General features: G+C 46.5%; 7 protein-coding genes across 7 annotated transcripts; 4 read left to right on the top strand and 3 right to left on the bottom strand.

Moving 5' to 3' along the window:
* Positions 1–4,324: 4,324 nt before the first annotated feature.
* Positions 4,325–9,271, top strand: CkaCkLH20_02072 (uncharacterized protein; the record flags this gene model as incomplete). Its single annotated transcript, XM_038884791.1, has 12 exons — positions 4,325–4,563; positions 4,620–4,954; positions 5,010–5,761; positions 5,840–5,965; positions 6,020–6,100; positions 6,152–6,260; positions 7,370–7,451; positions 7,553–7,902; positions 7,949–8,700; positions 8,782–8,907; positions 8,963–9,043; positions 9,095–9,271. The coding sequence occupies 12 exons, from the start codon at positions 4,325–4,327 to the stop codon at positions 9,269–9,271; spliced, it is 3,210 nt and encodes a 1,069-aa protein (XP_038749579.1).
* Positions 9,272–9,596: 325 nt separating this feature from the next.
* Positions 9,597–11,546, bottom strand: CkaCkLH20_02071 (MFS siderophore iron; the record flags this gene model as incomplete). Its single annotated transcript, XM_038884790.1, has 4 exons — positions 9,597–10,528; positions 10,578–10,920; positions 10,980–11,250; positions 11,311–11,546. 4 exons carry the CDS (start codon positions 11,544–11,546, stop codon positions 9,597–9,599), a joined length of 1,782 nt encoding a protein of 593 aa, XP_038749578.1.
* A 1,444-nt stretch (positions 11,547–12,990) lies between these two features.
* On the top strand, positions 12,991–13,497 carry CkaCkLH20_02070 (uncharacterized protein; the record flags this gene model as incomplete). Its single annotated transcript, XM_038884789.1, has 1 exon — positions 12,991–13,497. One exon carries the CDS (start codon positions 12,991–12,993, stop codon positions 13,495–13,497), a length of 507 nt encoding a protein of 168 aa, XP_038749577.1.
* Positions 13,498–13,789: 292 nt separating this feature from the next.
* On the bottom strand, positions 13,790–14,889 carry CkaCkLH20_02069 (glutamine amidotransferase class-II; the record flags this gene model as incomplete). Its single annotated transcript, XM_038884788.1, has 2 exons — positions 13,790–14,748; positions 14,802–14,889. The coding sequence occupies 2 exons, from the start codon at positions 14,887–14,889 to the stop codon at positions 13,790–13,792; spliced, it is 1,047 nt and encodes a 348-aa protein (XP_038749576.1).
* Positions 14,890–16,706: 1,817 nt separating this feature from the next.
* On the top strand, positions 16,707–17,599 carry CkaCkLH20_02068 (uncharacterized protein; the record flags this gene model as incomplete). The annotated part of the gene is made up of 2 exons (XM_038884787.1): positions 16,707–17,116; positions 17,170–17,599. 2 exons carry the CDS (start codon positions 16,707–16,709, stop codon positions 17,597–17,599), a joined length of 840 nt encoding a protein of 279 aa, XP_038749575.1.
* A 710-nt stretch (positions 17,600–18,309) lies between these two features.
* Positions 18,310–18,885, top strand: CkaCkLH20_02067 (gcn5-related n-acetyltransferase; the record flags this gene model as incomplete). The annotated part of the gene is made up of 1 exon (XM_038884786.1): positions 18,310–18,885. The coding sequence occupies one exon, from the start codon at positions 18,310–18,312 to the stop codon at positions 18,883–18,885; it is 576 nt and encodes a 191-aa protein (XP_038749574.1).
* A 1,086-nt stretch (positions 18,886–19,971) lies between these two features.
* Positions 19,972–20,983, bottom strand: CkaCkLH20_02066 (short chain dehydrogenase; the record flags this gene model as incomplete). The annotated part of the gene is made up of 3 exons (XM_038884785.1): positions 19,972–20,303; positions 20,360–20,872; positions 20,929–20,983. The coding sequence occupies 3 exons, from the start codon at positions 20,981–20,983 to the stop codon at positions 19,972–19,974; spliced, it is 900 nt and encodes a 299-aa protein (XP_038749573.1).
* Between the last annotated feature and the right edge of the window lie 889 nt (positions 20,984–21,872).

The raw sequence follows: 21,872 nt of genomic DNA, 5'->3' as shown, positions 1-21,872 counted from the left end.
TTAAATAAGGATTTAAATAGCTTATTAAGATTAAGAGAGAAAAATAAAATATCTTATTTATATATCTTATAATATAAAGGAGATAGTACTATATTTAGCTTAACTATTTAGATATTTAAGCTTCTCTATAGTTTTTAAAGTTATAATATAATATTATAAAGTTATTATTAATTTAGCTTAACTAAAAGTTCTCTCTATATCTATTAATATTAAAAGTATAGCTAAAGTATTAATAGCTAAAAGATAAAGCTTTAAAAATTAATCTTTATTATTTAATTACTACTTAATAGGGTTTTTAATTAGTAATTAATAAGTTTAAAAATATATATTTAGCTTATTTTTAATAGTTTTAATAAATAGATTACTAATTATATTTTAAAATTTATTTATATAGCTTTTTATTTCTTTTTAAAGAGGGAAAAAGTTAAAGCTAAAGGGATAAAGCTAAAAAGCTAAAGAGACTTATTAAGTTATTTTATATTATTTTAATTAGATTCTCTTAAAGCTCTTCTTTATATTTTAAGCTTAAATATTTTAACTTTTTACTATTTAAATCTTTTTAAAGCTCTTATAGTTAATATTAAAATAAAAGATAATAATAATACTATAGAATTTTAAGCTCTCTATAATATTATAATACTTAATAAGCTTTTTTTAAATATTATTAATTAAGGTCTTTAAAGCTTTATAAGTTTTTAAGTTTTTAATATTATATAGAATTAATTAATTATTTAGAGAGTAAATAGATTAAATATAGAGAGAGAAAGCTTTTTTATTAAGTTATTAAAGTATTTAATATAATCTTTAAGGTTTTTTTATAGAGGAGATAATATAATTATCTCTATTAAAGTTAATAAGCTTATTAATATATTAATAATACTATTTTTACTCTTTAAGATAGGAGAGAATAAATTTAAAGCTATTAAAGACTTTCTAAAAGTATCCTCAAGTACTATTAGACCTCTCTCTCCTTTAAGTTTAAAAAATATAATTATATAAAGGCTTTAAGATATTTAATACTACTATAAAGACCTTTTAATCCTTATTAATAAATATATCCTCTTAAAGAAAAATACTATTAACCCTCTTACAAGCTATAAAGGCCTTAATATGAAATTTCTTTTTAATAACTTAAGTAATTATTATATAGATTAAATTCTATTTTATTTTATTATTAAGTATTAACTTAAAATTAATAATTAAATTATTAAAAAGAGAGGCTATTTTTAATACTTTAATATCTTTAGTAATCTCTCTAAAGAGTTCTCTTTATTATAATAATAATTTTATAAACTTTATAATATTATGAAGCTTATTAATACTATTATATTTTCTTTATTAATTAAGCTAAATAGCTTTATTATTCTTAATAAAATAAATAGCTTTTTTTTATTTAAAGGCTTTATTATTCTCTCTCTATAAAAAGGCTTAAATAATAAAGTTTAAAATATATCTAAAATAATAAATTCTATAATCTTAAATATTATTTAAGTCTATCTTTCAAAAAATAAAAGGGAAAAAGTTATAAAGAGTAATATTATTATTAAATATACTATCAGTTATAATAATATTAATTTAATTAAAAATCCCCTAATTTATATAAATATTAAAGAGGTTTTAAAATAAAAAGACTTTTATATAATTACTTTAATAATATTAAAGAGTAATTAAATATATTTAGTTATTCCCTTAAGTATTAATAAAGTAAGTAGTAACTCTAAAAATAATATATTAATTAAAAGATATCTAAAAATTAAAATAGAGATAGATTTTATTAAAAGCCTCTTAAAGTTTAAATTTAATAATAAACTTCTTTTATAATAAAGCTTTAGTTAAGCTATCTCTTTATAAAACTTTAGCTAAAATTTAGCTTATTTTATATAAAATAGTTTATAATATTTATTATTTATATAAAATAAATATCTTAAAAGGTTAAAAAGGGAAAGTAATTAATAATTAAAAAGCTAAAGAAAATATCTTAAAGTTAAGAGACTTTAATAGATATAACTTTTTAGCTAAAGTTAATTTAAAGTAACCTCTATTTAAGCTTTTTATTATTAGAATCTTATAAATATAAAAGCTTAATAATAATATATTTAGCTTAAAGATAGCTAATAATAATAGAGGTAATATCTATATTAAAGATAATAAAAGTTTAAGTTTTATTATATACCCTATAAGCTTAAATATAAGTTATAATAATATCTTATCTATTAGGGGTAAACTAAATTAAAAAGATATTAAACTCTATAATTTAGTTTTTTTATTTTCTCTTAATACTTTTTATTATATCTTTAGACTTTATACATATATTATTTTTTATTTTAACTTAAAAGAGGTTAATAATTATAAAAAAGTTAAGAGGAGGTTTATTAAGAAGATTTTATTTAAGTTATTAAGTAATCATAATATAGATAGGGTTTTAGCTTTAGCTAATAAATTAAAAGGATTATTTATAATAAGTCTATAAATACCCTTATTAATAGATATAAAAAAAGGGGGGGTATTAAAATAAATAGAAATAAATAATATTTATAACTATCTATCTTATTCTATTTATTAATAAATTTAGCTACTTATTAACTAATAAAATAAATAAATAAATAGAAAATACTAAAGTAAAAGGGGTATAAATAAAAGTAAACTTACTATAAGAGATATAGATCTCTCTTATCTTTAGGTATTTTTATTACCCCTAAAGTATTTAAACTAAATAGAATAATAATAAAGAGATAAATTAAAAGCTTTATAATATTATAATAAGATTAATAATATTAGTAATTATAAAATTATAATAATATTAAAATAGATATAAAAATATATCTTTATTTAGTATTATCTATTAAATAAAAAGTCTATAAAAAGGAGGGAAGCTAAAAGTTAATATATATAAAATAAATAGAAAATACTATAAATAAATCTTATAATATACTCCCTTATAGGCTAAAAAGAGACCTCTTAATAATCTAATTAGATATATATACTTATTTATATCTTACTTAGTATATCTTAAAGAGCTTTATCTATTTATAAACTATTAATTTAAATAGACCTTTTAGTTTAAATTAATTAAAGCTATTTAGAGCTCTATTTAATTAAGGTTTAAATTAAATTAATTATTTTATTTAATTTATAGTGGGCGCTAGAAAGGAGCTACTGTTATTAAATATCTTCGTCGCAGTTATAGACTGATTACTTTATGTAGACTTCATATGGTCATTGAAACTATTCGACATAAGTTTCCTGGCCTTATCTACGACCATTTTCGACTTGCTGGGGCAATTCTATTGCCCATACTGTGGCTATTTTGGTACCTTTGTTACCTACCGTCGGTGACTGCAACATACGAATACTTTGCCGAACGCTCATTAACCTTGCTTTAGTCTCCGAAAAAGCTCATCATAGTTACGTTCCATCTGATTTGGACTTTGGTCTGATTATATCGATAGGTAGCGATGCATTGCTGAGCTGTTGGCCGGGCTGGTTGACGAGCCGGACCCTTAACTGCACTCGCAACCTTACATGATGTTAGAGTAAGATAAAGTGAGGTGGCTGTCAAGGGATAAACCCTTTTGGTTAGGCTAGCATAGCTTATGATGTACTAGACGTACCGTATTTTATTGCTATCTTCGTTGCTATCCTGCTTCAAATGTATTGAATTTGGCTTCATGTACGCTGCGCGCAGCAAGGCAGTTCCAGGCTTTGGAATGTCCCTAGAGACAGCTAATAACACTTGATAGCTGCACAAAACTTTCATCAGATATCTGCACCCCATTTTATCAATCGCCTCCCGATACAATTGTTATATGACAGCCTTCAGTTCTTGCTTGATTTTGCAGCCTTGATTCTGGTGCCCCAGACTGCGTCGAAGGTCTAGATGAGCCCAGGTTCCCGTGAATACTGAAAGAGTCGATTCTCTGGGCATTCCAGCTACAACATAACTTTAGGATGGAATTTGAGTAGCGTTTTGGGGGCGTATGCGCGTCCAAGAGTTGTTGTGTCTTGATCTCGGCTTCCCAAATGCCTCTCTCTTCGTGCGAAGAACAGTGCGCTTTCGGGTTGCCACTGCAACCTCGCCCTCCTTCCTTTTCGGGCAACGACCTCCTCCTTCCTCACTTACAACGAACGACCTTACCCACTCTTCCACCTTCCTTCCAACAACTCCATCACCACCCTACCCTCAAAGCCTCACTTTTGGCAACTCCTTCTTCCATTCGCGCATATCAGCCTGCTATCCCATCTAGCAGTTTAGTCTTTCCTTATCCTCCATCGTCTGCCATATTTCCTCCTCAGCGTCTTAGTTGTATTCCGAGAACGAATCAACCTGCCGGCGCGGGCCCTTACCCAACCTCGTCATCAACGCGAAGCATTTGCGTACGACTACGAGATCACATACAAGATGCCGTCGCACGGAGGTGGATGGCTTCCGGGCTACATTTCGATGGGACAGCCACTTATGGAACAACCACTCATGGATATGAACCAGAACAATGCGATGGCTCCGTCGATGGGTTCTACTCTTGAGTTCAACGACACGGCATATGCGCAGTCTGTGTTCAACGCGTAAGTGTACCAGATTCTACTTGTGAAGCGTAATATTTCGTCTTACATTTGTTCAGCGAGGGAATCACCCAGGCCTTTGACAACAACCATGTACCTATTGACTGGCCTTCGTGGAACGGCGCATCATCCCAGAACTACGGCATGCAGAGTGTAGGAGGATTGGAGCGGCCTCCCGCAGACTTGAACCCTCATCTTGTCGGGCCCTTGGGTCATGGACGCCAGAGCAACAGCTTTGCCAACACGCAAAGCGATATGCCCTTCACCCAGAACTTTGGAGTTGTCAACAGAGAGCGGGACGCACTTCACGACAGATTTCTTGCGTTTATCGACAGCATTAAGAGCGATTCAGTTTCCATGTTGGCCAAGAAGAGTCTATTTGGAGCCATTGTGGGTGAGTCATCTGCCAAGCCGCCCAAATCGATGCGTTTTTGCTTACAGGGTCGCAGAGAAGGTGCTCCCATACCGCTATGCCGATGGAGACCGCCAGTTTCCATCCGCCTCTTGGTACGATGTTCTGATGCATAACGAGCCCGATGTTGGTGTTAAGACCTTCGTCAGTCTTTGCTCTGGCTGGTTTCGCCAGATCAGCGCCAATGAAGCCGACCATTATGCGTCGATTTTTACTTCTTACAATGAGACGCTTCATGCGGGCCCTACCTTACCCGCCCAGCCGCAGCCACGTTTGTCATGTGACAAGTCTAGATCTCAAAGGTCTGCAAAGACTGCTCGTATCACTGAGCACCAAAACGAGAGTCTCACGACCAAGCTGCAGGAGCCCCTTACTCTGCATTACCAAGGTCTCATCGAGGACATGGACCAGGCTTCATCTTTGGATGCAGCGTACAAGCACCACTTTCGCCGAGATTTCACTCCCCGGGAACATGATTCTTCGTGGCCGACCACGAGAGAGATGAGCCGCGAGTATGTCAAGAAGCTGCATGATGCTATCCTTGATACAAGCTGCTTCCAAGAGAAGCTGGACGCAATCGAGAAGAAGGCGCAGCTGGATACGAAGGCACAGTCAACTGGTCAATGTGTCGGTGACGCATCCGGCCCAACACTGAAGCGGAAGCGAAGTCAGTCTTCACCGAAGAAATACCCCGGTCTGAGTGCGACGGCCTCCATATATGCGAATCCCGATAGCACCCCCACAGATGTCCTCCGTGCGGCCGCCCGCTGCGAGTTGACAAATATTGAAGTGGAATTATTATGCTAGAAGCTATTAGTAAGTTCAGCTTCTTCCTTCGGAATACGTTAGAAGCTGACTCAGAGACAGGATTCCGCACAAGCCTGTCAACAAGGGTGGGAGTTGAAGCTCAGATGGAGCGGAGAAAGTTGCCCGGCATGGGAGAAATTCGATACCTTCGAGGATCGCTGGAATGAGATTTGCACGAACATGCGGGTAAGTCCTCACTGTTGCCCCATGACCCGAGAGGAAAACTGACGTTCGTTGCAGAACTTGAAATCGACCCTCCACTCTGCCTTGGGCGGCGATTGGATCAGCAGACTGGCGGCAAGCCCGACGGGCGAACGCAAGGTTTGTTCTCTCTTTAATGATCACACACAATGTTGCTAACCCCCATTCTAGCGCAAACAGGAGAACAAAGCGCTCAACAAGACCCGAGATGCTCAGAATGAGCTCGGTCGCGACATTCAGAAGAGGCAAAAGGCTGCCTCAGCTCCGACCCCAGAGCCTGGTTCGTCTTATTGAAAGACGGATGAACTTTTGCCGTGCCCTGGATTTTGTCTTTTCGTACTTTGGTTCTTTTGGTCTGCTTGAGACGCAGTCTGGCATTGTTGGTCGGACAGCTAACAGATATATTGGGCTTCAACAGGAGAAGCTTTCGCAGTGGTGGTAGTTGCTTGCTTTTCTTTCCGATAAAATGCAGATCGACTTTTCTTGAACATTCTCGTTAGGCTTACATGAAGTTTGCGTCTTTACACGGAAATATCCTCAGCTTTGAAACGTACATCGCCGACTCTTTTAACACAAGTGTAAGGGGGATACATTATGGTAAACGGCGTATCGTAACCGTAGTAAGAGTCTTGAAACCTCGCAGGAGGTTTGCCGACTCTTGACATTTGAACGAGGCCGGCTTTGATGGGAGCTCGAGTTTCGATGAATTGGTGAAAGCCTTTTGGGTGGCGAGTACGGGAGTTGGAGTGGATGAACATGAGTTGGTTTCTTCAGTACAGCAACTCGGCCTGCTACATGGGGACATCGGGCATTATGAGTTACGATTTGCGTTCTTTCGCGCACTAGAGCATCATACACGGATAAGAATGTTATTGGTAACGTTCCCTCAATGCGATTCATTTGGCGATTTCCCCAATATTTTATATCTTGAACCTCCATACCATATGGAACTGCATCGGGCTTTGGGCTATTCTTGGACCAATCTTACTATTGCATTCAATAAAATAGATACATAACGCTACGAATCTCCCAAATTCAAAGATTAGGTTATTATCTTTATATCCGTTTTTCTGAGGCAGGAACGGCGCCTTCCTGTTCTTTCCGTCCCAAAATACGCGAGTTATAATCCGCTGGATTCACCTCACTTTTCTCCCGACAACACAACCACCCTCATTGCTCTACTACGGGATCTCTCTCTCAACTCAATACACAATTTTACCTTCCAAACCTCTTCCTCGACCACCAAACCTCTCCTTCTACGTCTCCCGCCATTTCTATCTCCTTCTATCCCCGTCGGCGTCTTATTCATCTCCGAATATCGATGCTCTTCTCACGAGTCAATTTTTGATCGGGTCAGCACGTATGAGTACGAGTCTCTTCACGCACAAGTCGACAAGATGTCCTGCAATGATCTCTGGGGAGGCATCGTCGACGACGTTATAGGGCAGGATCCCTTTGACTTCGCAGTAGCGTCAACGAACACGTTCGAGGCTAACGATTTTGGACACCTTTCTCCAGGTAAGCTACAAGGCCTCTCTCAAGCGAGATCGCGATATGACTGACGCGAGCTAGTAACGGCATGCCTCAGGGGAGCAATGATCTCGTCGGGTTTCCTGACATGAGCGCCTTTGACACGCTCACGACTTGGGGCGCATTCCCTCACGGCAACGATCAAGCGGCGACGGAGAACGCAGCGAGCCTGCTTCCATTTCAAGTAGACGAGGGCGCTCCGAGTTCAGCTCTCGAAACTTTCGACAGCGGCGTAGAGAACAATCTTCCGGGTCTTGGTCTCCTTTCTCAGTTCCAAGGAACCTTCGACGCGCCAAGCAAAGACAAAGACGCACTTCTCAATCCTCTGGATCAGCTCTGGAGCGACCAGATTCCCATTGAGACGCAGAAATATTTCTTCGGCGCCATAATCCGTGAGTACACTCTGGCCTTTGCTCACCGAAACTAATAAATCTCCAGACAAGGTCCTTCCGTATCGGTTCAATGACGGCCTACGTCCGTTTCCCCCGATCGAGTTTTACCGGCTTCTCCTCCACAATGAGCCTTGTGAGGAACTCAAAGAAATCGTGGAAGTCTACGCCGGCTGGCTTGGTCGCATGTCGACAGCTGAGGCGGACTACTACGTCAAGGTTATCACTAACTACTACCAATCCATCGAGAATATCATCGTCAATAACGCTGCTTCGTTGAGTCCTCAGGTACGTCCGGCTGTGACGCAGACAAAAGCCAAAACGGCAGGCAAGTCTGTTAGAGTAGCGGAACACCAAGACGAGTTGCTCCGAGTGGAACTTGAGAAGCCCTTGATCTTCGAATACCGGGGCCTCATCAAAGACCTCGACAACGCAGCGTTGCTGGACAAAGCTTACACAAAGCACTACCGGCGGATCGCCAAATCGCCTAAAGAGGACGCGACGTGGCCAGTCACAAAGGAGCAGCGAGAAAGATGTGCGAAACAGATGCACGATGCAATCCTCGACACGAGTCTCATCGAGGAAAAGCAAGAGGCCCTCCAAAAATGGCAAGCGAAGATGGAGAAGGTGTCTGATGGCGATGCCGATGCCCGAGCAGATTCGTTGAAGCGGAAGAGAGGCAAGACGAAGCCGAAGAGATACCCCGGGCTCGGTGTCACCGATTCGGTCTACATCGACCTGGAGAGCACTCCGGCTGAGCTCCTTCGCGCAGCGGCCCGATGTGATCTGAGCAACATCGAGGTGGAAATGCTGAGCTAGAGACTCTTGGTAAGGACATTGCAAGTTCATCAAGCTTTCCAGACTCTCACTAACCAAATTCAGCGTTCCGCTCTCAATTGCCAGCAGGGTTGGGAGCTCAAGCTCCGATGGGCCGGTGATAGCTCCCCTGGCTGGGAGCCGTACGAGACATTTGAGGCACGATGGGACCAGATGTGCCACAATATGCGGGTAAGTGCATTGATCATAGTATTTTGTGCATCAAATACTAATGCTTAGTACGTAGCACCGCAAGACAATGCTGCACTCGGCACTGCGTGACGACTGGGTCAACAGACTTGCAACCGGTCCATTGGGGGAGTGGAAAGTACGTGATCTCTTTAGCTTTGCGCTAGCTATTTGCTAATAGGGTTCACAGCGCAAGATCGGAAATAAGTCGCTGAATAATAACCGTAACGTCCAGAACGAACTGGGACGCCAGCTTCAGAAGCGGCATAAGACCATCTCCGAGGATTGTATGCCTGAGAAGGGATCTCAACAGACAGATGTGGAATTCGCTTCAGATCAAGGTCTCTCAGAGGGTAGAAGGCTCTGACTTGGGTTTGGGTTTTGTATTCCGGTGCGTATTTGGCAGGACCAGTTGCGCAACCCTTCTTTTCTGTCATCGTGGGTTATTGGGTAGTGGAGAAAAGCGATTCTGTTGTTCTCCGTATTATTTGGATGAAAGATGCCCGAAGGGCTTTTCGTCGACAGATGAGAATGCTGAGAGACGTTTTGGCACGAACTATTCGGGAGGACAGCGAGAGCTTGGTTGTAATGCTTGTACGCCGTCTTGGGGCATGGTTTGCGGCCAAGCCATGGCACAGGACTTAACTAAAATAGATTATTTTCATACGGCAATACATCAAAGTAACACATGATTAGAATACCAAACCCTTAGTCTGGGTCATCTTCTTGAGGTTATAGTTCTTGATCATGAACAACGCCACAAAGCCGAAGATCATGACAGAAGTACCCGCTGCAAGCAGGCTTGTCTGCGCATATCCGTAAGCCTTCTGGATAGCAATGCGCTCCTCGCTTCCGACGGGAAAACTCAGTTGGGTGTCGAGATCCGCGTAGATGTCTGCCACGCTGTCGAGAGCAGACGAGGGAAGGTAGCGTTCAAGTGCTTGCTCGAAGGTGTTGGTCCAGATCGCAGCAGACACGGTGTTGCCCACCGATCCGCCAATGTTTCCGCACACGCTGAGGACTGCAAGAGCAGCGGCGACGTGCTGGTGGTCCACAGCGGCAAGGATGGCAACTTGCATGCAGAGAATGAAGACGCTTCCGCCGATCGATGTGAAAATCTGGCACATGACGAGGTATCCGACGCTCTGTCCTGGCTGGCGGAAGTAGATCATCAAACCCTGACCAAACGTGTACAGAGGCACAGCAATGAACATTAGCCACAGGAAGCGACCAGTCTTGGAGATCGAGAACCCGACGAAGAACAGAAGGACTCCCGATACCACGTCAAAGGTGTTGCTGATGTACCCGGCCTCAGAGACCGAAACGTTGTTGACTACCTGGAGGAAGGAGGTGAAGTAGCTGTTCCAGCAGTAGTAGGCGACTTGGTAGGTGATGTCGAGCAGACAGACACCCACCACAGTTCGGTCAGAGAAGAACTCGAACTTGAAGAAAGGCACAGGTGCGAGGAACAGCTCGTTCAGAAGGAAGAGTACGAGGACGACGAAGCCGGTGACGATCATGGCGATGATGTAGCCGGTTGACCAGCCGTTAGGCGCCGTGCTGGCAAGAGAGAAGGGTAGGAGGAATGTGACGAGACCGCAAGCGAAGAGAACGACGCCGAGAACTAGAGAAGTCAGCAATCCGCAACCCTATTGAGAGGTTGTCAACAGTACCATCGAACTCAAGAAGACCCCACCAGATGTTCTGGGCGAAGGTTCTTCCACTGGGTTCCCGGATGAGAACACCTCTCTTCTTGGCCTTATGGATGTTCCACTTCAATACTCCGTACAGAGGTGCTGCAACAACGGGAAGGATGATCGAGAAACAGCCAAAGCCCCACCGCCAGTTGATCTTCTCGAGAAAGCTTTCGGCTGCTTTTGGTCCCGCGAAGGCGGTGATGATGTAGGGCGACGAGGTAAAGGCAAAGGCGAAGCCTCGGTTCTTAAGCTTGGTGGAGTCGGCCGTGATAACATCGATACTGTAAGTAAGTCCTGACCAGCCGACTTGCCAAAAGACCTGAGCATGGTGTTAGCGCCTGCCTCTTCGTGCCCCCAGAATTATCTGTCGAATCTTACAGTTGCTGCGCAGTAGGTAGCAAGATTCTGACTACCAGCCAGCAGGATCATTCCCAGGGTAGCGAAAAGAACCATCAGAAGGAAGCCCTCGGCTCTGCCCCAGAGATCCAGAATCTTTGCCAACGGGATATACACCGAAGCCGTCATGGCGCTCGAAACGATATCGATGACGGGGAGGAGGGAGTGCGACTCGAAATCGCTGGCCGCGTACGGAGTCAAGCTGGAAAGGACCGAACTCTGGAAGCCATTTGTGAGGTAGACACACCACATACTATAGTCAAGGGTAAGCTGACCATTTCAGAATGCGATTCTAAGTGAAGGGTTGACGTACAAGATGAAGATGGCGATCAACGACTGCTTTCCCCAGGTCAGGGAGAGGGCCTGGGCCAACTTGACGCCGTGCTGCACATTTTCGCTCGGCAGATCCTCGACGATCTTCTCATCGGGGATGTCGGCTGCGTCTCTCGCATTCTGGATGTTTATCGATTCATCAGCTGGAACGATATCATCTTCGGCGCGAGATCGGTTCCGGCCGAGAGCCTCCTGGAGTTTCGAGAATACTGCCATGGTTTTTGTTCGGCCCAACCAAGCGAAGACGGCCCAAAGGTCGCAGTCGGGGAGCAGGAGGACGCGGCCTCATATATACATGATGACCTGATAAGTGAAGAAATTTGCACTGCTAGCCACTCAACACGAACTTCGTTGATTTACGTAAAGCGTAAGACGGCCCACACGCGCGTCCAGAAAGCCGGAACATGACGGGGCGGTATCCGAACATCACGGTCGAGATGCACCGATATCGTTAGTGCTTGGCACGGGACCCAAGACACGGGAAGGGAAGACGATCCTTCGGGTCGGGTAGGGGCCTTTTGCGGGCCGTCAAAATGCTTGGCGATGCTCCCCGATGCCGGGTTTCCGACTGCAAGTGGGCGGTGGTGGGAGCATCATCTGCGTCGACCAATGGGTGACGCTGCTATCATCTGATTAGATCGAGAGATAAGGTGGGTAAACGTGTGGGCTACGCCGAACATGGCTCCATCACCGAGAACGCTTCCACATAACAGGTTAGTATAAGCGAAGTCGGGACTTCGGAGTCCTCTAGCAGTTGCGATATTCCTACATGTATGAACCGGCAAGAACACAACATCCACTGTGCATTGCATCCGGCTGCCCGGTATCGCCTGAAGGGGTTGCTGGAAGTCTGGAACTGCGACGACAAAATAACGGATCTGAGACGAGGGTACTATGTTGTCGTTCGTAAACAGACAATGTGCTCGGCCAAGGATGGCACGGCTTTCTACTACGGTCCATGTCAAAAGTCAGTTTTGTCGATGATTATTAATTATACCAAGATACTTTATTTGAGCAAGAGTAATAGCATTACTTGACATGAAATACAATCTAGAAGTGCCAGAAACCTTCTTTCTAAACGAATAAGGCACTTGCATTCGGAAAACTCAACCTCACTGTTCCGTATGAAAGTGCAAACAATTTTCTTCAAGAACAAGGCTTTGCAACAAAAGGCCTTGTCATCGGTTTCTCTTAACCTTTTCATCACAGACTACCTTGCTTATTTGTGTCGTTTCGCCACTCTTCGAGCCTCCTCTCCCGCCCGTACCTGTTCGGTCAGCGAGTTGAGGGAGATCTGGAGAATGCAGCACATAAACGAACAATTCGCACCCAAGGTACTTGAGATATACAATATGTATGACCTGCGTGAAAACCTAAAATACATGTTTCACTTGGTTCGACCTAGAATCGTGTAGAAGATTATCTTCAGGCAACCAGAACCTGCTCCGCTCAGAACTCAATTTTACGCATCTCCGATACGCAGCAGGATGGCATATAACTGAGGCCCCAGACTCACCGGGAAATCCCAGATCCTAAAAGTAAAGAAATCTTCTTCACCTACTCGAATCATCACAACTCTTCTTCACCTACTCAAATCATCACAAACCTCGTTTCCACGCCTTCCTCCAAACAACGAACCGCCCAGATCCCGAACTTCAACATGCTTTCAGCATCGAGCCATCCCGAGTCTTGCGCCTCGTCGAGACCGGAAGACAGCATCTACATCGGCACAATCGTTCTCGCGGCCGTCGGTCTGCTCTTCGCTCTCATATGCAGATTCTTCATTCTCCCGGCCCGCAGAATCGCCACACGACATGGACCAGAGCTACAGCGCCTTCTGCCGTCCTCTATGCACGCATTCAAGAATCGCAACCCGGGCATGACGGACAGCGAAGTCGAGCTCACCTCCTTCCTGCTCATGTGGGTCACCTTCCTCATCGGCTGCGGCATCCTCCTCGACTTCGAAGAAGGCTTTTGGCATCCTGCGGCCCTCGTGTTGGCGGCAATTCTCCCATTCGCTGTCATTGCGTTCGGATGGTTCTGGCTGGCATGGCAGCGTCCTACCCGCACGGCTTTCCTCGACGAGTGGGATGACGAAAAGCTGGAAGATGACTTGTTCTATCTGGCCGATGACTCGGATCAAGAGTCTCAACATACCCTTATCTGAGCATGCCTTAGTCTGGACATGCCTTCGGGCTTCTTCACTGGATCAAGGAGGTTGCACATCAGGTCGGCATGAATGGCAGACAGCTTTAGCTGTCCAGTGACGAGGGTTGGAAAGGCCGAAAAGGAATGAGAAGGGTAATGATCAGGGATATCAGAGGCAGATGGTTGCCTGTGAGTCTCGAGGAAGTTGAGGTACGGACATCAGTATGTGCCGAAAATTATGCTGGCACATAAATGTAAAGGAAACGGTTGAGTTTATCATGCAAAAGCCCCGTTGGCCTGTTTTCCAACACCTAGAGACTCTTCAGCTCCAAGTGAATGTTCTCATCCACCAAGACCATCTGTGACGGTTCGATCAACTCCCACTCATCCGAGTTACGAGTGCTTGGTTCGCTGGCCACAACAACGTGAGTCGAATGATCTCCCTTTTCCAGGCGTTTGTCTCCGGAGCCGTTGTTGCCGCCATCACCGGTCTCATCCGGATTCCCCTTGAACTTCCGGTTCAGAGTAGGACCCGCCTTCGTCGAATAGTACAGACTTGGTGGCTCATGGTTCTTCGGACTGGCGTACCTCAGGGCAACGAGTGAGCTCCCCGATGTAACGACCAAATTCAGCGTGTTTGGTGCTCTAGAGGAGCCTTCACCTCCAGCAAACTCCCTCTGCATATCTTCAAGCATGGATATGGTTTCTCTCATGGCTTGCCCCATCACACTGACTTCGTAAAGCTTGTTCCAGTCGCCTGCCGCTCCGCAAAGAATGAAAAAGTACAAAGCCGCAACGTGCTCCGCGTCTGTCGTCCCTAGAATGGCAGCCTGGTACCGGAGTGGAAGGTACTGTAAGATGGCCGTGCGGATGATGGGGAAAGATCCCAAGATGCCGTTGTGAGCGAACATATGCCGGCCGAACACGAACGGATGGCAGTTGGTTTCCACCACGGGGGTCAGACCGGGCGCAGCCCGCACATGCGCCAACACGGCCGACGTGCTGGTCCCTTTGGCGATGCTTTTAAACACGAGGTCGTTCAGAGGAGGTCGGATGTTTTTGTAGACGACGGGGCGGAGGGCTTCTCGGCCCTCGCCTTGCTCGTCGGGGTCGAATTCACACTGGGCCGTCGAGTACCACCCCACGCCAAAGCCGTCCATGTTGGTCAAGGGGTTGGGGGATCCGGTGTCGTTGGCGGACGACGGAGTGGCGTATTCGGCCTGCCATGGGTCGAACGGTGTATGACCGGACGGCAAGAAGTGTTCGTCGACTGCCGAAGTTAAGTTCGGCTCATTCAAAGCACGAGTAGGACTCTCTACTCACCCTGCTTCACGATGGAGTGTCGAGGCCGAAGCACAAGGTCTTCGAGAAGTTGAGGCTCATCGCCGAGATAGATGAACCAGCGACACATCTTGCGAGTTCTAAGATGTTTACCGGCGATCACAATGAACGAATTCGAGGTTCTGAGAACAATGAGTTTGAATGATGATAATTAACGGTAGTTGACCTGCTCGTACGCCTCCTCTTTTCCCACCAGTCATCACGCTCGGACCTTAGACGGATGTCTCACAGGGTGATGAGAGGCGCATCTGACGTCAGGGCTAATAAAGTTCAAAGAGACATTCTGGAGTTGTCGCCGCTAGATGTGATTCTCATGGAAATTCGTCAACTCTTGATATGCCGCAACTATCAGATACCTGTGGACACATCATTGATGTGACTTAATGGGCGTTCCGATTATGATCGCACAAGAAGCCCCATGACCAAGATTACTCGATAGAGGAGGCAGTAGTTGAAACAAAGTCCAAGGTGAACGATGCACATATTGCGGGCCATTAACGGGTCGAAACTCCATAGCTTCGCTTATTGCTTATTGAAAGCCAATTCGGAATCGCGACCACATCTTGCCACCGGTCTCAAGACTCCATGACTTTATCGTTGCTAAGCGCCGGCCTCGAAGCCTCAGTGCTGACTAGACGGGAACAGCCGCTAAATGAGCCACAGAGGCTAAGCAGCGGACGGGAAATGCTGGTCCGAATAATGTTTTGTTTCCTAGGGCTTATGTCAATTGTTTCGAGGGGTGACAACTGAGTTAGCCTGGCTGAAGCACGGTCGGCCGCTGGCTAGCGGAGACTAAGAATCGTGCGCGGCGGCCTAGTCTTCCTGGGTTACCACAAGCGGAAGTGCGTATCTTTAATACACGTGGGGGCCAAGAATCACCACAATAACGATTGAAAAGCAAAAGGAAGAGAAGGATCAATAGAGACCCAAAAAGGCCGGCGATCGAACGACTATGGAACCTTGGGGAGGTAGGAAGGATGTCTCATGTTTGAATGACAAGCGCAACAAGACTGATGGTAATGCTTGGCCATCATCAATTGGCCACTCATCCGCACGACGCCACGGAAATTGGGGGCGCCGGACGGCGTTACTTGGTGATATCCCAAGGCAGACATTTCCGACATTTATGGTTACCTTCGAAGCTTACTTTCCCACAATCGCGTTAGCCGCTGTCAGGGATTCGCATCCTTCGTTCCTTTTAGAAATCCTTTCCTGCCGCTGATCGCCCAGCTCGAAGCTCAGCCATTGGTCGCGCGAAGTTCAGCGCAGCGGCTGAGTGCTTCAACCAGGGGCAGTGCCTTGCTTTGCCGTCGTTGCTTCTTCTGTGCATTCCCTCAGTCTGCCTCTCTGCCGGATGGATGCTATTGAAAGGTCATCAAATACGTTCGTGACACGAACCAGGCCCCGGCCAGCCACCCCATCTGTTTCTGTTTCGCGCCAGCCCTACAGGCCCGAGACGGTGATGGAGCGTTTTGGCGTCCGGAAAAGTGTCTTGGACTTGTGGAAGCTTGGCTAGTACGAATACATCTATTGCTGACAGCCCCATACTGAACCCCCCCTGATTCGCGCGATGACACGCTTTTCCAATCCTTCAAGACACACTCTTCTCGTTCTCCCAGTCTTTTCTTTGTCATTTCCTCCTTGCCTATCACTCCAGTCTCCATCCGATCGTTTCTGCCTGCTTTCCCCTGTCACGCAATCACCGTTGTCGCCGACTAGTGATCTGCTGGCCGCTCGCCATTTTAACACACTCTCTCCCCCATCTCTTGCTCAAATTCTCGAACGAGCTTTTCGTTCCGCCTTCTGTTGGAGATGGCCTCACTGCATCCTCACGACAACTATTATTCAAACTACGGCAGTCATTCCACGTCACCCGAGGCCGAAAAGATGCTCAAGAACCCGAACGGATCTCCCGGCCCCGAAGCCGGCGCCATTCCGGACGGTCTTGAGGTGCACCCGGGCCCCAATTTCAACGATGCGCCGCAGCCGTATCTTCCTCAAATGCAGCAGCATAACATGCAGCCGCAGCATCACCAGCAGCCGGCATACTATGACCACAACGTCCAGACCCCGCAAACACAATACTCCCACACAACGTATACAAACAACCACCATCCTGCTGCGGTCCCTCCACCTGGAAAAGAAGGCAAAGAGGATGCTAGAGACGGAAGGATATGCGGCCTGCGAAAACCGACGTTTTTCTTGACGATGCTTTCGGTTGTTCTTCTCGCGACTTTGATTGCCGTCGCCGGCGCATTAGGAGCTGTAGTTGCGCAGAAGAACTCGCAGTTGGCGAGGTTAGTTCATGTTTATCTTTGAAAGACGCGCGCCCAAACTGACATCTTCACAGAGCTACGGCTTCAGCCGCCCCTACTTCAACAGGCGCGTCGGCGACACCAACGGCGACATCAGCTGCCGTCCTGAACCTCGCCGAGGCCGCCCCGACAGACACCGCGATCAAGAAGGGAGAATGCCCGACCGGCTCCACCAAGCCGAAATGGGAGGTACCGGGCACGAACATCACCTTCGAGAAGGACTGCGGAAGCGACTACATCTACAACGACATCGGCAAGGTCCCGACCACGAACATCGAGGAGTGCGTCCGTCTCTGCGCCGTCTTCAACCTCAACAAGCAGACGGAATTGGGTCGCTGCGCGGGCATCGTCTATCTTTACAAGGATGACCAGGGCAACGACGATCCCTACTGCTGGATGAAGTACACCAAGAACACCAACCAGATCCTCTCCAAGGACTACACGGAGTCTGCATGGATTGTATAGACCGGAAAATGCAGGTTACGATGATGATGCTTCTAGATCGAGTGTACTATACCCATTCCGTACCAACGCGTAATACATTCCTGTTTGAGGACTTTGGATAGGCAATATCAACCAGATTAGCTGCAAGTCATCCAACTCTCCGTCAGATTGTCTGCTCTGGAGATAGAATAGTCTTTCAAAGACAAGCATGCTTCTGTGGATCGGAGGTCTAGTGCCTGAAATTTTCGAATTTGTCGCACGCCTCTTTAAAGACAATTCTCGGAAGCTTCAATTGGAGCGCCAACTCCGGCCTGGCTCGGGCGGGACGTCCCCACATTTCCGGAGTTCGGAGTCGCGACCTTTTGGCGATCGGGTCCGGCCGGGGTCATACTCAATGCCTCCAGGAGTTTTCTTTGGTAATAATCAGCATTCACAACTCAGAACGTTTGATAATGCTGACTGCATTCCGTGATGACACATGCACACTATTCCCGAACGGGCAACCAACCAACTGTGTGATGCCCCATTTCCTGCAAAACAGGCCGTGAGAGTCATACTTTTTTCACCTCCAACAACTACCTGAAATCGAGTGCCGTCAACATCCAATCTTTGACGCTGCTCAATCATCACTCATCGAGAATAACAACGATAAAATCTATCACATTTTCCGAGGAAGTCACTCACCTCACACAAGGCATCCTGTCGGCTAACGTCGCCACGCCCAACCAAACATGGCTTCACCACCGGAGTTACCAAAGCCCATTCTCATCCTCGACAAGAGCATCGTCCGTCCATACCACCCTTCCGACGCCCAATCACTCTCACAAGCCGCGGATTCAAAGACCGTCGCGAAATACCTGCGGAACACCTTCCCTCAGCCATACACCGTCGCCGCGGCCGAAAGCTGGATCTCCATCAACCAGACCCCTCCGATCCGCAACTGGGCCATCGTCTGCCCCACATCGGGCCGAGCCATGGGCAGCATCGGTCTTGTACCCGGCAAGGACGTGTACTCGCGGGGTTACGAGCTGGGATATTGGCTCGGAGAAGAGTTCTGGGGACGCAAGATCATGACGGAGCTGGTTCCCGCCTTTGCGGGCTGGGTGTTGGCCGGTATGGGCGATGAGCATGTCGAGGTTGACAGGCTTTGGGCGGGCGTGTTCTCGGAAAACAAGGCGAGTCAGGGCTTATTGGAGAAGAGCGGTTTTCAGCTGGAGGGCTGTCTCAGGAAGGCGGTGGTCAAGGACGGGGTGCTGATGGACGAGTTGATTTATTCCATTATTAGGGCTGACCTGGTGGACTGGTAGGAACGTGTCGAAAAGAGATAGACTTTCAAGACGCTGGGGAAGGTCGCTTATAGAAATCATATGAAGAATGCTTGCCTCAGATTTCCACATAATATCTGGAGTAGAGCCCCTCAATCGACTTCCCGTTTTGAAGCAGTATTGAAGTGTGCCGCAAATCGTAGGCAGTCATCCTTGTAAAGGTTGGCGTATCTCTTGATACCGTAAGCCGGGACGGAAACGGCGCACATCATTCGCATTGCCTTCCCAAACCTTGGCCATTTCTTCAGGAGTCCTTGCCTCTTCAATATCAATGCTATTGACACCGAATACAACCCAGAAAGAGTGATCCGGACTTCTCTGCCCAGCATACTCACCAGCAGCATCCAAGGCCTCGAGTATATCCTCCCGCAGGTCATTGACGTACCGATTGACCTGCCCCACGATGTCTCCGATGGTAACGTGAGCTTCTGAACTTGCGTGAATAACGAGTGGTTGCGGTGCTCGATACGGCATCCGACCGCAGCACTCACACGGGACATCGCTGTCGTCTTCTGGGCGATCTAATGTGTGAAGATCTTCCCACGTGTCCCGGGAGCCGTGGTGGTCCAGGATGTCAACTGAAACCTTCAACGATGATATCGGAGGGTTGGTGTACGGCTCGCTGGCGACAGCGTGTAGCGAGATCGTACCGTCTTCAGCGTAGACTTGATATGGGTCTTGCTCAGAATTCGCATTCGTAGAGTCCCGAAGAACTTTGATCTCATGAAGCGGAGCAAAGGCGGGCCATCGGAAGCGCTCGAATCCCAAGTTGATAGAGATCGGCCGCGGGTATCGGCGGTCGAGGAAGGTTTCCAACGAAGGGTATGACGTTGCCGCGGATGTCGCGAACTCAGCAGAGCCGTCTTGCATGTCGAGAAAGCAGCAACAAGCCGTGAGAGAATACGCGATTGAGCTAAAGATATGTAGATATTTGCAGAATCGGAATTTGGAAAACCCTCAGATCAACTAGCTATTAATTGGCGACATGTGCTGCCTAATAAAGGAATTGCTACGTCGTATTGAGCGGCGCAGATTGGACATGGGCAGTCTTGACACCAAAAAGACCCATCAAATCTGCTGACCCATAGCACTAATATCCTTCACGGCCTCCAGCTCCGGTAAGAAACTCTCGAATTTTGCCTTGATCATCTTCCATGCGTTGGCCGTCAAAGGAACGCGGAGCGGGATCTTGTCTCCACGGTTCGCAATGTCGTAAATAGCCTCAGCGACCGCGGAAGGCTCAGCGCCGGCACCCATCTTGAGACCCGCATTGACATACTTCTCAAGAACACGAGGCGGCATGTCAGGGGCTGCGTAGGCTGGATGCGGCGCAGTGTGAGCTTTGCTATGGCCCTCAAAGTTGGTCTTGACGGCAGCAGGCTCGATGATGCAGAAATTGACTGTACGGATGTGAGATGTTGTCAACAAAGACGATGTCTAGAAGATTTAGGCTTACTGTTCCAGTCAGGATGCATCTCTCGTGCTACAGACTCCGTCCAACCTTCCACGGCCCATTTCCCGGCATGGTAGTAAGCGTGACCTGCAAGGCCGAGCTGCCCAGCCAAGGAAGAAATGTTGAAGATGACACCACCTCGGTGCTCGGGATGCTGGCGCATGATGCCGATAGCCCCAGTTGTCACTCGGGCGGTCCCGAAGAACAAGGTCTCCATCTCTTGGTGGGTCTCTTCCTCCGTCGCCGACTCCGTGTCCCCGGACAAGGAATAACCGGCACTATTGACGACTACATCGAGATGAAAGCCTTCCCCGAAATGTTTTTCGGCGGCTTCAAAAGCATCGTTGACGGAATTGGGGGAAGTCACGTCCAGGGCAAGTTTGAGGATGTTGGGTTCATCATCAGGCAGGTATGCCAGATCGGCGGGCTTGCGGGCCGTGGCAATGAGACGATGGGATTGCTTGCCTGCGACCAAGGATGCCAAAGCCTTGCCGATGCCAGAGGAACAACCAGTAACTGGATGACATTAGCTTTTGGTCTGAAATATCTACTTCGACGCCGGAAGGACTGACTTAACCAGGTTGCGTCAGCAGGCAAGGTATAAGGCTTTGTATTGACTGGGTTCATGATGTCGAAGGCCGATGCCAATGTGCAGTGGATGAGCGAGTTCTTGGCCCAAACAGGGAGCCATTTGAAATCTCCATTTCAAACCTTCTTATACTCACGTTCCGGGCCAGTGAAAGTAGATCTCGAGCACCTCAGACCCAGGCGCCCTATTGCGGGAAACCGGCAGTCAGCGGAATGTGGAGTAAGCGCTGCCTCCATCTTAGTTCCGGAAGAAAGGCGGGCATGAGTCAAACGGGCCGGAGCTGGCACGGCGAGCCCAAAGTGGCAGACCGATCCTATTCCCGCGAATTGAAAATCCACTATCCCGAGGTACTTACAGTGAAGCGAACCCAGCAGAAAACAAGGTAAACAGCGCATAAGCTCGCCTCGTAACAAGTACCTTGAAATAATGTAAGATGACATACCGAAGGGTCGCTTGCTGTGCCTTGTCAATTACACACGACTCGGGGATGATTAGTATTGTCTCATCTCTGCTCTTTACGACTGGACGCAATCCGAGCACGGAAAAAGTCCAAAATCTATCTCCACAAAGGTCCATCTTGTATGTTTGAGGGGCAATCATGTGGTGAGAATGGTTGGAATTTATGAGCTGGTACTTCAGTACGTGCTAGGTGTAAATGAATCAGCGCATTTTCGAGTCTGGCTCCCTATAGTCGCTACAAAAGCTCGAAAACTCGAAATCACCCTGTCTCCCAAGACGCCTACAAACAATCGAAGAAACGAAGCTTGGGACGACTGCTAATTGAGGCAGCCGTTCTTGCAACTTGGTTATTCTGATTCTTGTCGGACAACAACAACAAAAACACTTCCCATGCTTGACCAGTGAATTAAAATTACCATTGCATACTTGAGGTGTCCTTGTGTTTCAGATTTTCCAATCGTGGAGGCA

This window comes from Colletotrichum karsti, assembly GCF_011947395.1.
Source record: "Colletotrichum karsti strain CkLH20 chromosome Unknown Scaffold5, whole genome shotgun sequence".
Classification (NCBI taxonomy): Eukaryota; Fungi; Ascomycota; class Sordariomycetes; order Glomerellales; family Glomerellaceae; genus Colletotrichum; species Colletotrichum karsti.
The sequence above is the reverse complement of the archived record's forward strand: the minus strand, read 5'-3'. Positions and strand labels throughout refer to the sequence as shown.